This window comes from Micrasema longulum, unplaced genomic scaffold (assembly GCF_059751315.1).
Source record: "Micrasema longulum isolate JH-2025_06_02 unplaced genomic scaffold, ASM5975131v1 h1tg001319l, whole genome shotgun sequence".
NCBI classification, from domain to species: domain Eukaryota; kingdom Metazoa; phylum Arthropoda; class Insecta; order Trichoptera; family Brachycentridae; genus Micrasema; species Micrasema longulum.
Genome location: NW_028278506.1, coordinates 18952 through 33281, shown reverse-complemented (window position 1 = coordinate 33281; position 14330 = coordinate 18952). Strand labels below are relative to the sequence as shown.

Here is a 14330-nt window from a genome sequence, read left to right as displayed (position 1 = left end):
TTTAACATTTATTAAATAATATGTTACGTGTCCCAGCGTCCACTCTTCAGTTCGTAAAACTGCATCAAATTGAGCGAGCGGCCGTCAGAAAAGCATGCGTTACCGCTGTTCCCGCTAAATTAAATACTATTATATTGTGTAAATTATGAGTCTATGCAATGAAATTAGTTGAGCACTATAGCGATATTAAGAAAATACATGGCAAATATTTTTGGTCTGCTACCATGCTACCAAATTTGCTTTCTACCTATGAAAACGTATTCTGGTACTTTTTTGGCATTTAAACCGACATTCGACATATGCAAGACATTTGTACATCATGTAAAGAAATAGTTAAAAAATTAGAAAATATCTAAAAACGAGCATCAATCCCTATAATTAAGCACAATATCATTTTGAGAAAAATTTGAGCAAACTGAAGCAGCGTGTGAGCGAAAATACTGACTTTCCAATACAGTCGGATAATGTTGAAAGCGCATCCCAAATCTCAAAAACCTCAAATTTGAAGTAACCAAATTTTCAGCCAAAGGTAGAACATTAGATCAGTTTTGCTCGAGAGAGTAAAACCAAAAACTATTTTATCATCTCAGCAAGTTGCAGCAGATTCTAATCAGATTAATTTTTATTTTAATGGACGTAAATACAATACATAAAAAAACTTGAGTTATTATATTGGTCACGTATCTGTAAATATCGGAAGAGTATAACGTCGGAAAAATAATAAGGTCTGATATTGATCTTACATAAAAAGCTGGTTGGATTCGATGGAACGGTGGTTTCATTTCAATAAGCTTTAACATTGTTATATTTTTGCAAATTTAAATGGAACTCCAATAAGGCTCAGAAGTTTCACGGGAGAAATAGGAAAATGGTTAGATGGCGAGAAGCTGCCTATAGTTTTATTCACCTCAATAGAATGCAAGCTGCCTGAAGTCACTAATAAGAAAGACTTAAGCACTTGTCAGCTGTACTTAATGGACATTGTGAAGTCATCAACTTTGGACATTGCAGTCAAAGTATATCCAAAAGAACTCCGGAAAAAAATTGGCACTCAAGGAAGCCTTCGACCGCAAACAGAATTCACAAGCTGAATATGTCTTACAATAATCAATCCAAGATATAAAAGTGACATTAACGACTTTCATTATTAAAGTTTTATATGGTTCAACATAAAAACAAAACCATCAAACGCTTCTGGTGCTCAACATTTGTATAAATCAATTGTCTTATCTCGTTACATGTCCAGTGAAATGGAATGAGTAATTATTATGACTCAGTTATTAATAGAAAAAAACTTTTTGTATCCTAAGAATGTAAGTTTATCAGTGCTAGCTGACGAGAGAAGAAATAAAAAATGGTCTTGGCAATTACTACAAGTAACAGTATGTTCTAATTACCATAATGTGATATTTGTGCAACAGATTATGTGGATTTGATTAAGTGAAATAATCTGACAGAGCGTCGAATGACTGAACAATTTACATATAAAATGATTTCAGAAGCAATTGGAGACACGTCAATTATTCAGGAGAACATACTACCTTCCATCAAGGGGTTTTCCTGTCACGGTTAAGCCACACGAATTATAAAAATAGCTAAGGAAGCATCAGTTTCTGTTTGCAGAAACCAGAACAGAAAGAAAGGAAAAGAAATAGGTTTATAAAAAAACGGTAAAAATCAAGAAAACTAATGCCAGTGTTTAACACTAGTAATAACCGCCAACTGTAGTTTTGATGTTTTTTTAACATAAAGAAATAATATTTTGAAACTGCTCAATATACATATGTTTAAAAAAATATATATCCATTTTGCTTAGGTTTTAAATCTATCTTCTTCTATTCTATATGTATAAAAATGATTCGCCGTGTTGTGTCTCGCAAAAACTCGAAAATGGCTTCACAGATTTACGTGCGGTTTTTTGCAAAATTTTCTAATTTACGCCCACAAGGTTTACAGATAATAACATCTTCAATTTATTGAGTAGAAAAAAGTCAGAAGAACATATGTGTTTTCATCGATTTTCCAGGGTTGCATTCGTCTAAAATGCAGATATTGAAAAATTCGGAGGATGTTGTTTTTTTGTGTATTAAAAAAATGTATTTTAATCCTTATAATCAACAATTATTTTTAATGGATACTAAATTGAATAATTTCCTTACGATTTCTTAATTTTTAAATATTAAATTATTTTTAAAGGAATTTTAGTAATGCCTTAATTATTTTATCTGACTATCGATACATTTTTGAAAAACGGATTCTTACACAAAATGCACCACTGTTTGTTAGTAGCCCAGAGTTTGACAGTTGTGAAATATTCTATATTTCAAAACAATGAATTGATGTTTTGGAATTCAACCATAAACAAGTACCCTGGTACCCACTTTAATTCATTATTTGAATATTAATAATTTTTAGTCGATTTCGATAAATCGAATTAAATGATTTTTTAAAGAAATGAAAGTATGACCAAATGAGAAATCATTGTGAACGGGGTTATACCTAAAACAGGTCAAGGAATTTGTTTATCTGGAAAGTACGTTTACTAGGGATGGAATGACTGAGAAATATATTGAATGAAGGGTGAGTGCGGGTAACAGAGTAAATGGTGCACTTAAATCAACCTCGGTAAATAAATGTTTGTCGCAAGAGGCAAAATTAGCAGTTCACAATGGAGTCCTGGTCCCAACTCTGATGTTTGGGAGCGAAGTATGAACATGGAAATACAGGGATGAAATTATGTTGAATTTTTATTTATTTATTTTATTTATTTAACTTTTTGTACATAATGTTATTTGTACATTGGCGGGCTTATTGCCAAATGGCAATTTCTTCCAACCAACCAATAAAATAAAGTTTTATTTTTATTATTCAAGTTACAGAACATATTCAATAGAAAAAAAAAAGATTAAAAAGTTAAAAATATATAAAAATAGAAATAAACGTATTTGTTTATAAATTACCTTAAATCAAAACTATTACTTAATGGGAAAAAGGAAAAAAGCGGAAAGAGGAAAAGGAAAGGAGGAGAGATTAAGGAAGAGAAAGGAGATGTTTCTTCAGACGTGATTTAAATGCTGTCGAAATGCGATCTCTCAGGCGAATGTGTGGTAAAACTATGTTCGATAGATGTACTAATGTCGAGATCTGTACATTATGTAAGGCTGAGATAAGTATTTTCAACAGAATCAAGAAAGGAGCTCTGCGTTGGTTTGGACATGTAGAGCGAATAAACAGCGAAAGAACGGCTAAAAATATTTATAATGTGAATGTTGATGGATGCAAAAATAGAGGAAGACCAAGAAAGACATGGAATGCATTTTAAATTTCCAAAAGGTTAGAAATCGAACCACCTTCCTACACTAGCTTCTTTATCAAGGTACAATATACTAATGCTTGTTATCCTATTAATTTTAAAGGTGATTACTAAATATAACATCGAACTTATGGACCTAATAAGTCTTTTTGTCATTGTTCTTCTAAAGATGGAAAGTGTGAAGTGAAATTGGCACTATATTTAAAACTAGACAGGAGTGGACTAAAGGAAATATTGCTGATTTGGATATTTGTTTTTTTTTAAATTATAAATCGCTTTTATAATTTTTAAGATATCCAAGTTGTTTAATTAAAACATTTTGTATTCAACATAAAGAACTTTAAATCCAGTGTCTTTATTGAAATCATATTTGTTTTCTATTAAATGGTTTACGAATTCAGAAAAAATATTATTATTTGGGCACTTTAAGTTTCTTTTACATAAATATTAAAGTTTCTTAAAATTTTTCCAATTTAGATTGAATCGCAAGCATTTCAATTTAATTAGTATTTGCCAGATTTATGAGGTTTGCGAACTTTATCTTTGTGATTTTTTAACTGACTTATTAGCTTAATAGGAACCTGTAGTTTGGTTAGTAATCGCTATTAAAATAAAATAAGATAGAGTTCATTAGTTAATTATGCCTCGATAATACTCGTAGAAGCTTGTGTAGCTTTGAAGCCGGTATGTAGAAAAAATAAAAAATAAGTGGTTAAAATCAAAGTTGCGTTATATTTATTTTAGCGAACATCATATTTTTACAATTTGCAGTTCTATTAAAACATTTTTTTTTGTATAAGTCTCAAGTATCAGAACTTTAACATTGACTAAACACATATTTGTAAATAAAGATGCACCTAGAATGATAACATGAATGTTAAAAATACAAATTACTTAAACGGAAAATATTACAAACTCGGAAAAGCAAATTGCAAAATAGAGGAGAACTCTTCTCAAAGGGCTCAGTGTATTCATCCATCCCTTTAATATTTCATTTTATGTTTCTGCAAACCTACGCTGTGCTGTTCTCATACTTTTTGTCTGGTTCATTTGGTTATGGAATATTAAGTTAAACAATTATAAAATATAGTTATACAAGGTTCTTAAAATTATGATAGAATGCTTAAAATAAATTTAAAAAACTTTGTTAAAAACAAAGTTTTTTAAATGTTGATTCACATCAGGTCTGGACAAAATGAGGCCCGCGGGCTGCATGCGACTTAATTCGCAAGTTGTGTGGCCCTCGAGCTATAAACGTAATTCTGTAAAAAAAAATCTGCTTGAAATTTTCAAAAATGTGTTAATTTAGTATTCAAGAATTAATCGAATTATTAACATACTCGTATTTCTATATAGGTAGCTGCCACAGGAATTGAGACTGAACAAACATTTTCAATCATTAATCTCAATAAAAACACACAAAAAGTAAAACCATATACGTACAAGCAGTTTTAAGAATCTCAACTGCAAAGTTAACACCTGTAATTAAACACATGTTTTAATATATGAATAAGTGCCATTCTCCTCATGAAATTTTTAGTTATTAGAGAATCACAATAAATAATGCATTACTGTAAATAGTGTTTTTCTTGCGGCCTGGCGTTCATTTTTTTTTTACTTGAATATTTACTTATTAACCAGTACGGATTATTACATTCATTTTACAAAAATTATTTATAATTTTTTTTTTCTCTTTATATTTTTTATATATTTTGAAAAGTTTGTCTGAGTCTTTTGTTTATTTTGTCTGGTTTGTTTCAGTCCCTGGTTTATTAGTATCGACTGTCCTTGTCTAGTTTTAGAAAGTATTTTTCTGATATTATCGTATTATGTGCATATTTACTACAATTTTTTTTTTTTTTTTTTAAATTCCTAATGCAGCCCTTCATTCGATAAATGTGCCCAGGCTTGATAAACATGTTTTTATGGAGAAATTGGCTTTAAAGGTAGGTAATAAGAGAAGCCTTGAAAAGCATTTCTGTTCTTATGCCTGTTGACAAATATTTATTCCATGAATTGAAAAAATTGCTTCGCGATTTCTACATAACAAAAATCAATAATTTCGGTATCCAAATAGCTCACTCAACTAAATTTTTTCGAGGAAAAAATGACAAAATACCGTTTTAGTATTTTTTATTTAAGATGTTGAAGATTTTAAAATAAAATAATGCGATGTTAAAAAAAATAAAAAAATCACCATACTTTTAAAAAATTTCGATTCTCGCGAAACACATTTAAAGTTTTAGGATGATAGGCGGAAGGTAAAAATTTTGAAGAATATGTATTTAAAAATTGTATTTCTGTGACCCTATCGCAGATGCCTCCCCGATACAGTGCGAAAAAGACAACTGCACGACCGACTGATTTTTCATAAATAAAATCGACGTTTCTCGTTTCCTGTTTTCCCACCTTAAAACTAAACCAATTTTAAGTTTACTTTTAGGAAGCGTATAAGACATAATACAAAACGAATTAAACTGTTTTGTGAAACGGTTTCTAAATAACAGGTTAAAGCAGCGTGGTTAAAAAACCTGGGATAAGCAACTGCTGTGCAGTTTCACAAAAATAAATGAAAATGTTACGTGTACTGAATTCAGTTGTTTCGTAAGAATACCTGTTTTGAAATAATAGCTTGGTTTTTATTTACCACCTCTAGTTCAAAACATTATAATCTTATGTCTTTCATTCGTTACGAAAATCCTTGATTCCAGACATAATAAATAAAAATACACTTATCTTTCAAACATTATAACTAATTAATAATAATCCACAAAATTCGAAAATGAGTATATTGCGAATAACTCTCTAAACAGAAAATAAACATGTAGACAAAAATATCATGAGAAATTTTTGACTATTACTAATGAACAATTTTTCATTTTTCTCTTACTGTGTTTCTTGTTTTCTATTAATTGCCCAAAATCAGATTGATCACATTTGACTGTTTATAATAAACAAATTGGTTAAAATGCAAAATTTTAAAATAGATTCTTCTGAGATGTCTCAGATTAAATTTTAAAAACACGCTCCAGTTTTCATCCAATTTTATGTTCAGATTTTGCGTACGCATGCATGCAAATAGACAGTAAAAATTTGAGAAAATACGCCGTGGCTTCGCACAACAGATTTCTTAAGATTCCAATCAGTTTCTCACTAAAGAATGATTTATTTTTTAATCAATCTATGCGCCCATTTGTGTTCAGCATTGCACGCATTTATTGCGTATTGCTAATTGGGCATTATTTATTGCGGATGTCCATAGACTGATTTCAAAAAACATATTGTACCGCGTTGTAAAATAATACTTACTAGCAGGCAACAGTCTGATGTCGCCAACTGTTACAAACAATTTAAAAAAAAACGAAAATGACTGATTTCGCGTTGATACCACGATAATAAGGCTCGAATTCCTGAGCGCGATGTATTCTAGAGTATCAATTTTAGAAATTTGCAAAATTACCGACAATACTTCTTGTGCAGAATTCGATTAAAATATCAATTGTTTATAAAGTTTTTTAATCGTCCACATAATCCAATAATCAATTTGACAATCTCGTTTGGGAACTCAAAACTGGCGTTATTTAAAAAAAAATTAAAGTAAATACGTTTATTAGATAATTACATTTTTATGTTACGATATTGCCGACTAACATAAGTAAATGTCATATAAATTTCTGTTCTAAGGAAAGCATTTTTTGAAATGTTTTTTAAAACAAAATAAAATTCGCTACACAAGCTTTCAGTTTCAGTGCTGCAGAGCAGCGTTTATTTTATAATTAAAAAATATATAAAAGAATTTGTTACCCACTAAGTCTAAAGACTTTTCGGTGGGATTTTTTTTTTTATGACAGGTTTAAATTACATTTATTTATTTGTATTTTACAGATTTATTTAAAAAATATCTGGTTTGAAACAAAGTTGTGTTATGTTAATTTTGTTTTAATTAATCATTACAATTAATTAATTCTAAAAGCATTATTTGGATTTAGTATAATAATACGAATAAAAATACATAAGTTTTGGAAAAAACTATCATGATCATCAAATACCTTTCTATACTCAGTGATGTATAGGGCACTGTATAGATAAACCAATAATGCATCGTATTTCGATTATCTACTTCATGAAGTTAAGGTGATCAGTCTTACGCTTCAGATGCTAGTCCAGAAATAGTAAAATATTGCAGCGAATCAGTTTAAAATTAAATATAAACTAAAACTCCAATTATCAACAGACGTTATCCGGATATCCGGATATACAGAAATCCGGATAAATGAATTAACCATTGAATTAAACCTATGTTTTGTAAAAAAAACCCGAATTTGCTCTTAGATCTCTTTTTTTATTGCTTTTGAAATAATACAGCGAAATGAAATCACCAATGTTTTGAGTATGTCCAAATGCTTGCAGATTGGCTGGATTTTCTCCCTAGGGTGTTGTTCACATTTAAATTTGTTGCAACAAAGAGGGAAAACATTTTTGAGAAGAAAATATGGAAGTCTAGGCATTTACAGGGCTTATGACCTGTCATTGGCTGGTTTAAGTGGCCACTTTACTTTACAAAAGTCAACAGAAGAAAGAGTTGAGGAAGTGTGGATGTTCAAACATAGGCAGAATGGTGAATGTTACACAGTGTGTAAAGTGACCACTTAAACCAGCCAATGACAGGTCATAAGCCATGTAAATGCGTAGAACTTCATATTTCCTTCTCAAAAAGGTTTCACTCTCTGTTGCAACAACTTTAAAGTGAAATCACATTTAAAACTTTAAAATGTTGCCCGTTTTTATTCACGCTTATAAAATCGTCCTTATTTTTATTTTCTGGTGAATATCAGAATATTTGGCCATCCGGAGTTCGGGTAAACAGAATCGCACTATATTATGCCCATAATCAAACCTGGGATCCCAGCATGGTTGTGTTCTACATTACGAGGCGATATTTAGAAAATAAACTTTAAATAAAGCGTATTCACAAAAAAAACAACATGAAAAGAGAGCTTGAAATATATTTAAGAAAATGATAAAAATACGTATCATTAACAAATAAAAAAATATTTAATAACAGCCAGCATATTAAATTACATAAAAAATACATTATTTTTTATTTACGTGCCTATTAATATATATATTCTTATATTACCCACAGGTGGATACTTCAGTTAAGCTTTTACCATTTTGAAGATAATATTATTGCTTGTCGGAAAACTAGTTTTGCGGTTATTGATTCAATGTGTGTAATAAGTAATAAATCAGTATTGCTATAAAATAATATAATTAAATGGTCCTTCTAACGAACATTGTTGTGGTTGTCGCAAATATTGAACTACGTAAATATGTGGCACTTTTATGTGCCTGTGGTTTAGTATTTACGATGAAAAGATTACCATTCATTTATGAACATACAGATAAAAGGCAAAATTGCATAAATGAATTTGTGGTTCTTTCCATATTCATTAAAGTTTATATTGTTGTATATTTATTTTATGCATTTAAAATGTGTGCGAACTAATTCTTGTGTCATCTACAATTATTTACATTATTCTTTTTTCGTTTGATTGTTCTTACCTTTAAGCATGTTATTTATGTTTTAATTTTTTGTACGAACGATGTTATTATTTTTCTAATTGCACCTACACTACTTAGTATTTATTATATGGCAGTAATCATTTAACTTTAAATTTTATTATTATTATGCGATTTTTACTGGTTATCATTATGTGTATGTTCCATAAAATCTTTGCAGATTTTTTTTTCAGAATACCATGATTTTTACCAATTGAAAGTTAACATATTACTACAGTGATGAAGAATGTTTAAGAGAAGGTAATATAGAAGTCTAGGCATCTATAAGGCTTATGACCTGTCATTTGCTGGTTTAAGTGACAACTTTACACACTGTGTAACATTCACCATCCTGCCCATTTGTGAACATCTATATTCCTTCAATTCTTTCATCTGTTGATGTTTGTGAAGTTAAAGAGAAACCTTTATTTATGCGGGTGAGATTCATCTAATTGAATTATTTCACCTACATACTATGAAAATTTTATTTTTTCACTTTCTATACTTCTACATGGACCAGGTGGATTTATCAACAATCAAATGCAGGATAATGAATGTTACACAGTCTGTAAAGTGGCCACTTAAACCAGCCAATGACAGGTCATAAGCCCTGTAGATGCCTAGACATCCATATTACCTTCTCTTAAATGTTCTTCATCTCCTTTGTAATATGTTAATGTTTACAACTCCCCAGGGAGTTGAATCCAGTCCTTGTCTTCAAAAATATGGACAAACTCAAAATATTGTTAAAAAGGATAACTTACTCGTATTAATGGAAACATGGAACAGTAGTAAAGTTAGAAAAAGGGCCGTCCAAGGTCATACATTGTTTAAACCCCAGAATGTATAATATATGTGTTGTCGGAATCATTGCCAATTAATTTTGGATAAAATTAATTCTAATTTGTCGTATAATAAGCTAATACAGATTCACATAAGAAAATGTATTAAGATTACAATAATGTAACTGGTAATAATGATAGATATGTTATGTATAAAATAGTTTTTTTTATTTAATATAATGTATTATCTATTGTCAAAGAATGTAAAAAAAAACGATTGGTTGTATTAAAAAGGATTAGGAACGGATTAAAAAAAAAAAGTATGTTGGATATGTTTATACCTATTTCTCCACTAAATGTTCTTTCAAAAGTTATTGAAAAAGTTTTAATTCTCAAATATTGAAATATCTGGGGGACAATAAGACTTTATCTACTAATCTGTTTGGTTTCCAAAAAAATATGAATTCTTTCGATGCACTTTGTTCTTTGACCAGTCAAGTAACAACGAAATAAGATGAAAGTAAAAGGTACACAGGAATATTCTTAGACCTATGTAAGGCTTTCGATACAATATCACATAACAGACCACAAAGCGAATTGGATAATCTGAATATTGTTGATACGGAACAAGCATGGATCTCCAAATAGAACCCAGATAGTGCAATGGAAATAAATGGAATTTTGAGTAACCGGCTACCAATCACTTTTGGGGTACCTCAAGGCAGCGTTTTGGGGCAATCATTTTTCTATTATACATAAATGATATATGTACCAAAGAAGAAAACAATATAAAAATCATAAGTTTTGCTGATGACACTGCTGTACTTATTGATGGGAATATCTAGGAAGAAACTCACTAAAAGGCATTATCTGCTATTAAAATGTACTAAGACCTTTTGACTTTAAATGAAGATAAAACAAAATTTGTAAACTTAAGAGTGACAAAAAGGGAAGATCCAAAGTGTTCTAAAATAATGATTCAAACATGTAAAAGTGTGATGTAATGTAGTGATCAGAACAAGTGTAAATTTATAAATAAAGTCGATAACATAAAATACCTAAGTACTCCTAAGAGTAATCATAGATTCACATTTAGACAGGGCTACTCAAAACGACAATTTAACAACAAAAAATCATAGAAACTTTTGTTTTTTTTCAACTCTCTAAGAAGTATTTTGGACAAAAACCGTCGAAATTTACTAATGTATTTCTTATTACGTCAAAGTATAATTGAGTATGGTATAATTGCGTGGAGTGGGGCCAGGAAAAATGGTATTCAAGCATTAGAAATTGTACAAAAGTGTGTCTGAGGTGTTTGGACCAGAAGGTTTTTCAAACGTCAGACAACTGTATGCTAAGGAGCTTATCGTTCACACTCATAAACATGGTGGAAATTATTTTTTCAATAATAGCTATAAACTCGTCTTAAAACAAAACAGCTATACATGCCACCTAAAATGACAACATCATTTGGTCGAAGTTTGTAAAAAAAATGGCTACTTGATTTGAAAAAAAATTACCAGGACATCGTATGATATTTTTTTTCTATTTTTGTTGAAACTGTTCAAGACTTTCATACTTTTTTCTCTAATAAAGTGATGAAGTACGAGTATCTTGTCTGACTCAGAAGCTTTCCCAAATGCTCTTAGGAAATGTCATGTCGCCTTCAAACAATAATGGGGTGATTGTAAATTTATACCCTCCACTAAAATTCGTTCCTGGAATTATACATATCTGATCACTAAATTTAGTACTAATTTGTATATTGATTGACTTCTGACGCCATGTTTTGTTCATCTAATAAATAATATGAAGAACATAGTAAAAACTTCGTGGTGTGTCTTTTACATCTACTTATTTCTGCATTATCTTACAAGTAGATAAGTATACCGGGTTGTGGTCCCGTAGCTAGTGTCACGGACTCACAAATCCGAGGTCAGAGGTTCGAACCCCATTCTACTACTCCTTGATTCCCATTTTTTAATAGTGAATTATTTACAACTCGTTGAAAATTATTTACAACTCTCCGGCCTCCAATAATTGAAATATTTAGGTCAATCATAAGAACGCAAATATTACGTGCTTTGAAAAAAAAATTCTGGAATGAGCTACTTCTTCATGTTAACAATGAACTTTCATTAGTTACCTTCAATAAACGCCTAAAATATTAATATTTATCTTTAAAACCTTATTTTTCCTTTATTCCCTCCTTTTTTCTGGATCCCTTACTCCTTACTGTCTCCTCCTAAACTTTTTACCTCATCCCATATTCTATGCATTCATTTCCTCATCATATAATATTATTATGTAAGTATTATTATTTAAATATCTAACTATGTATATTTACAAGCTCTTACAGTCGACTTAAGTAATAATATTATTATTTTTATTAATAATAATAAAAAAAGTTAAAATAATAATAGTAATAATAATAATAATAATAATAATATTAATAATACTAATAGTCATAATGATAATAATAATAATAATAATAATAATAATAATAATAATAATAATAATAATAATAATAATAATAATAATAATAATAATAATAATAGTAATAATAAAAATAATAATAATAATATTAGTAATAATTATTATAATAATAATAGTAATAAAAATAATAAAAATAATAATAATAATAATCATAATAATAATAATAATAATAATAATAATCATAATAATAGTAATAAAAATAATAATCATAATAATGATAATTATCTTTAAAAAAGTTATAATAATAATACATCTTGATTGACCTAATATTTTGAAGCGTGTTTTCCAGATGTTTATTAAATATTTGTTAATGTTATTACTTTTTTTTGGTATTGTTTAATAATATGCATGCTTCCACTTTTTATTGTGTTGTATCCTAACTCAGCACAGGGCTCATGGCCTCATAGAGTTGGGGGATACGTTTTTTTTTTTAAATATGTGTATTTGGATAAAAAAATAAGTAAAAAAAAACAAAGGTAAACATGGTTAAAATGCGGATTTATTATCACTGGCAATTTTTTACACCCTGACCAATAAAAATAAATAATACAATACCTAGTCATAAAAATAAAATTAGAAATATAAAATAAAACTAAATAAAAAGCTAAGAAAACACAAACAGTAGTCACATTATATTAGTTATAGTGTATATTGCTTACATTGTTTACACTATTTAATACATTTTAATTTATTTAATTGCCTCTTCCAAATATTAATTTATACCTAGAAACATTTATTTCTCACAAACACTTTTAACACTGTTGCAAATGTTTTAATACAATTTATTTCCTAATTGTTTTATGGAAGCTAATTAAAAAAAATACTCTAATTTAATTTATTTATTTATTATTCCTGGTGTTATTAAAGTGACTTTTATCCTGTGTACTGAAATATTCAGGTCTCGATTTTACAATAGGTTTTAAATTTAATCCAATAAAAATGGGCTGACATGTTGCCAGGTACACATCTTTTTGGATTTTTAAAAAACATGCTCTACATTAGCAGTGTCAATTGAATATACATATGTATAATAATACTCACCAACGTCATTTATTTTTGTACTTATGGTTTAAAAATAAATAAATAAAACATTGCCTACAAACCAAAGCATGTTCGAGATAAAATTGAAGTTTAAATGTGACAGGAGAGCTATAGATAAAAACGTGTTTGTTGGTGTTCCTACTTTGTCATTCGGCTTTGTAATTATTTAATTAGAATTTTTCTCTAAGGGTTTTCAAGAACAACAATTTGACAAAGCGATCTATACAATCACTCGACTATTTTCCGAGTAAATGGCAATATATCACGTCTTTCCAGTTTAAGACCATGCCCTGTAAATGCCTGCCTAGATTTCCATTTTACTACAATGTTTGACAAAACTTCAAGCTTGTACGCTCTAAAATATGTTGAAATATCTACCTGTCTAATTATTGTTAAATGTTTTATTGCTGTATTAAATGCGTATGATTCTTTGCGGTATTTTTTTTGTGAAATCCGTATGTTTATATTTATGATTGAATTGGCATTTACTTTGTGAAATAACATGATTAAATATATGATCAATAAAACACTTTGTTCTTAGACCACTTGAGTTTATTGAAAAGCTCTACTAGTTTCGGAAAGCACTGATCCATCCGTCGAAACTTGTAATTATAAGCCGTAGGTGTGAGGATCTGTGCTTTTTGAAATGAGTAGTACTTAAAAAAAACTTTTGTGGTCTGAGAACAAAATATTTTATTAATTATATATTTAATACGTATGTTAATTACTGCATTTCTTTCAGATTCCCCGAATCTCGTCTGGCTCGTCTGTTCAATGGATCCATGCCCATAGTCCTTGACTCTCTCAAGCAACATTACTTTCTAGACAGGGATGGTGGCATGTTCAGGCATATTCTGAACTACATGCGTAGTTCTCGAGTCCTCATTCCTGACTCGTTTGCTGAAGTAGATCTTCTCATTGAAGAAGCAAGATACTTCGAGCTGGATGGTAAGTTTCAAAACTTTCAAAACTATTTTTGTATTATGTATTTCTTCTTTCCTTCCCACCCCCTCTCCTCTCTTCATAGTATAGTGTAAATTTTTAGTTTTTCTCTGTTTTAAATTTTGTAAACTTATAAGATTCGGCTGACCTAGAGTATTTTTATGTACTCGATTTTTTTTCAAACTGAACGGTTC

The 14330-nt window shown here is 29.4% G+C and overlaps 1 protein-coding gene across 3 annotated transcripts in view; it reads left to right on the top strand.

Annotated features, from left to right (window-relative positions):
- twz (BTB/POZ domain-containing protein twz) overlaps nucleotides 1–14330 on the top strand; it is a 194749-nt gene that overhangs the window by 164133 nt on the left and 16286 nt on the right. For all 3 annotated transcript variants that reach the window (XM_088235060.1, XM_088235059.1, XM_088235062.1), the window contains one exon: nucleotides 13937–14142. In XM_088235060.1, the coding sequence (XP_088091186.1) occupies nucleotides 13937–14142 (206 nt within the window). The remainder of the gene's footprint in view (nucleotides 1–13936; nucleotides 14143–14330) is intronic.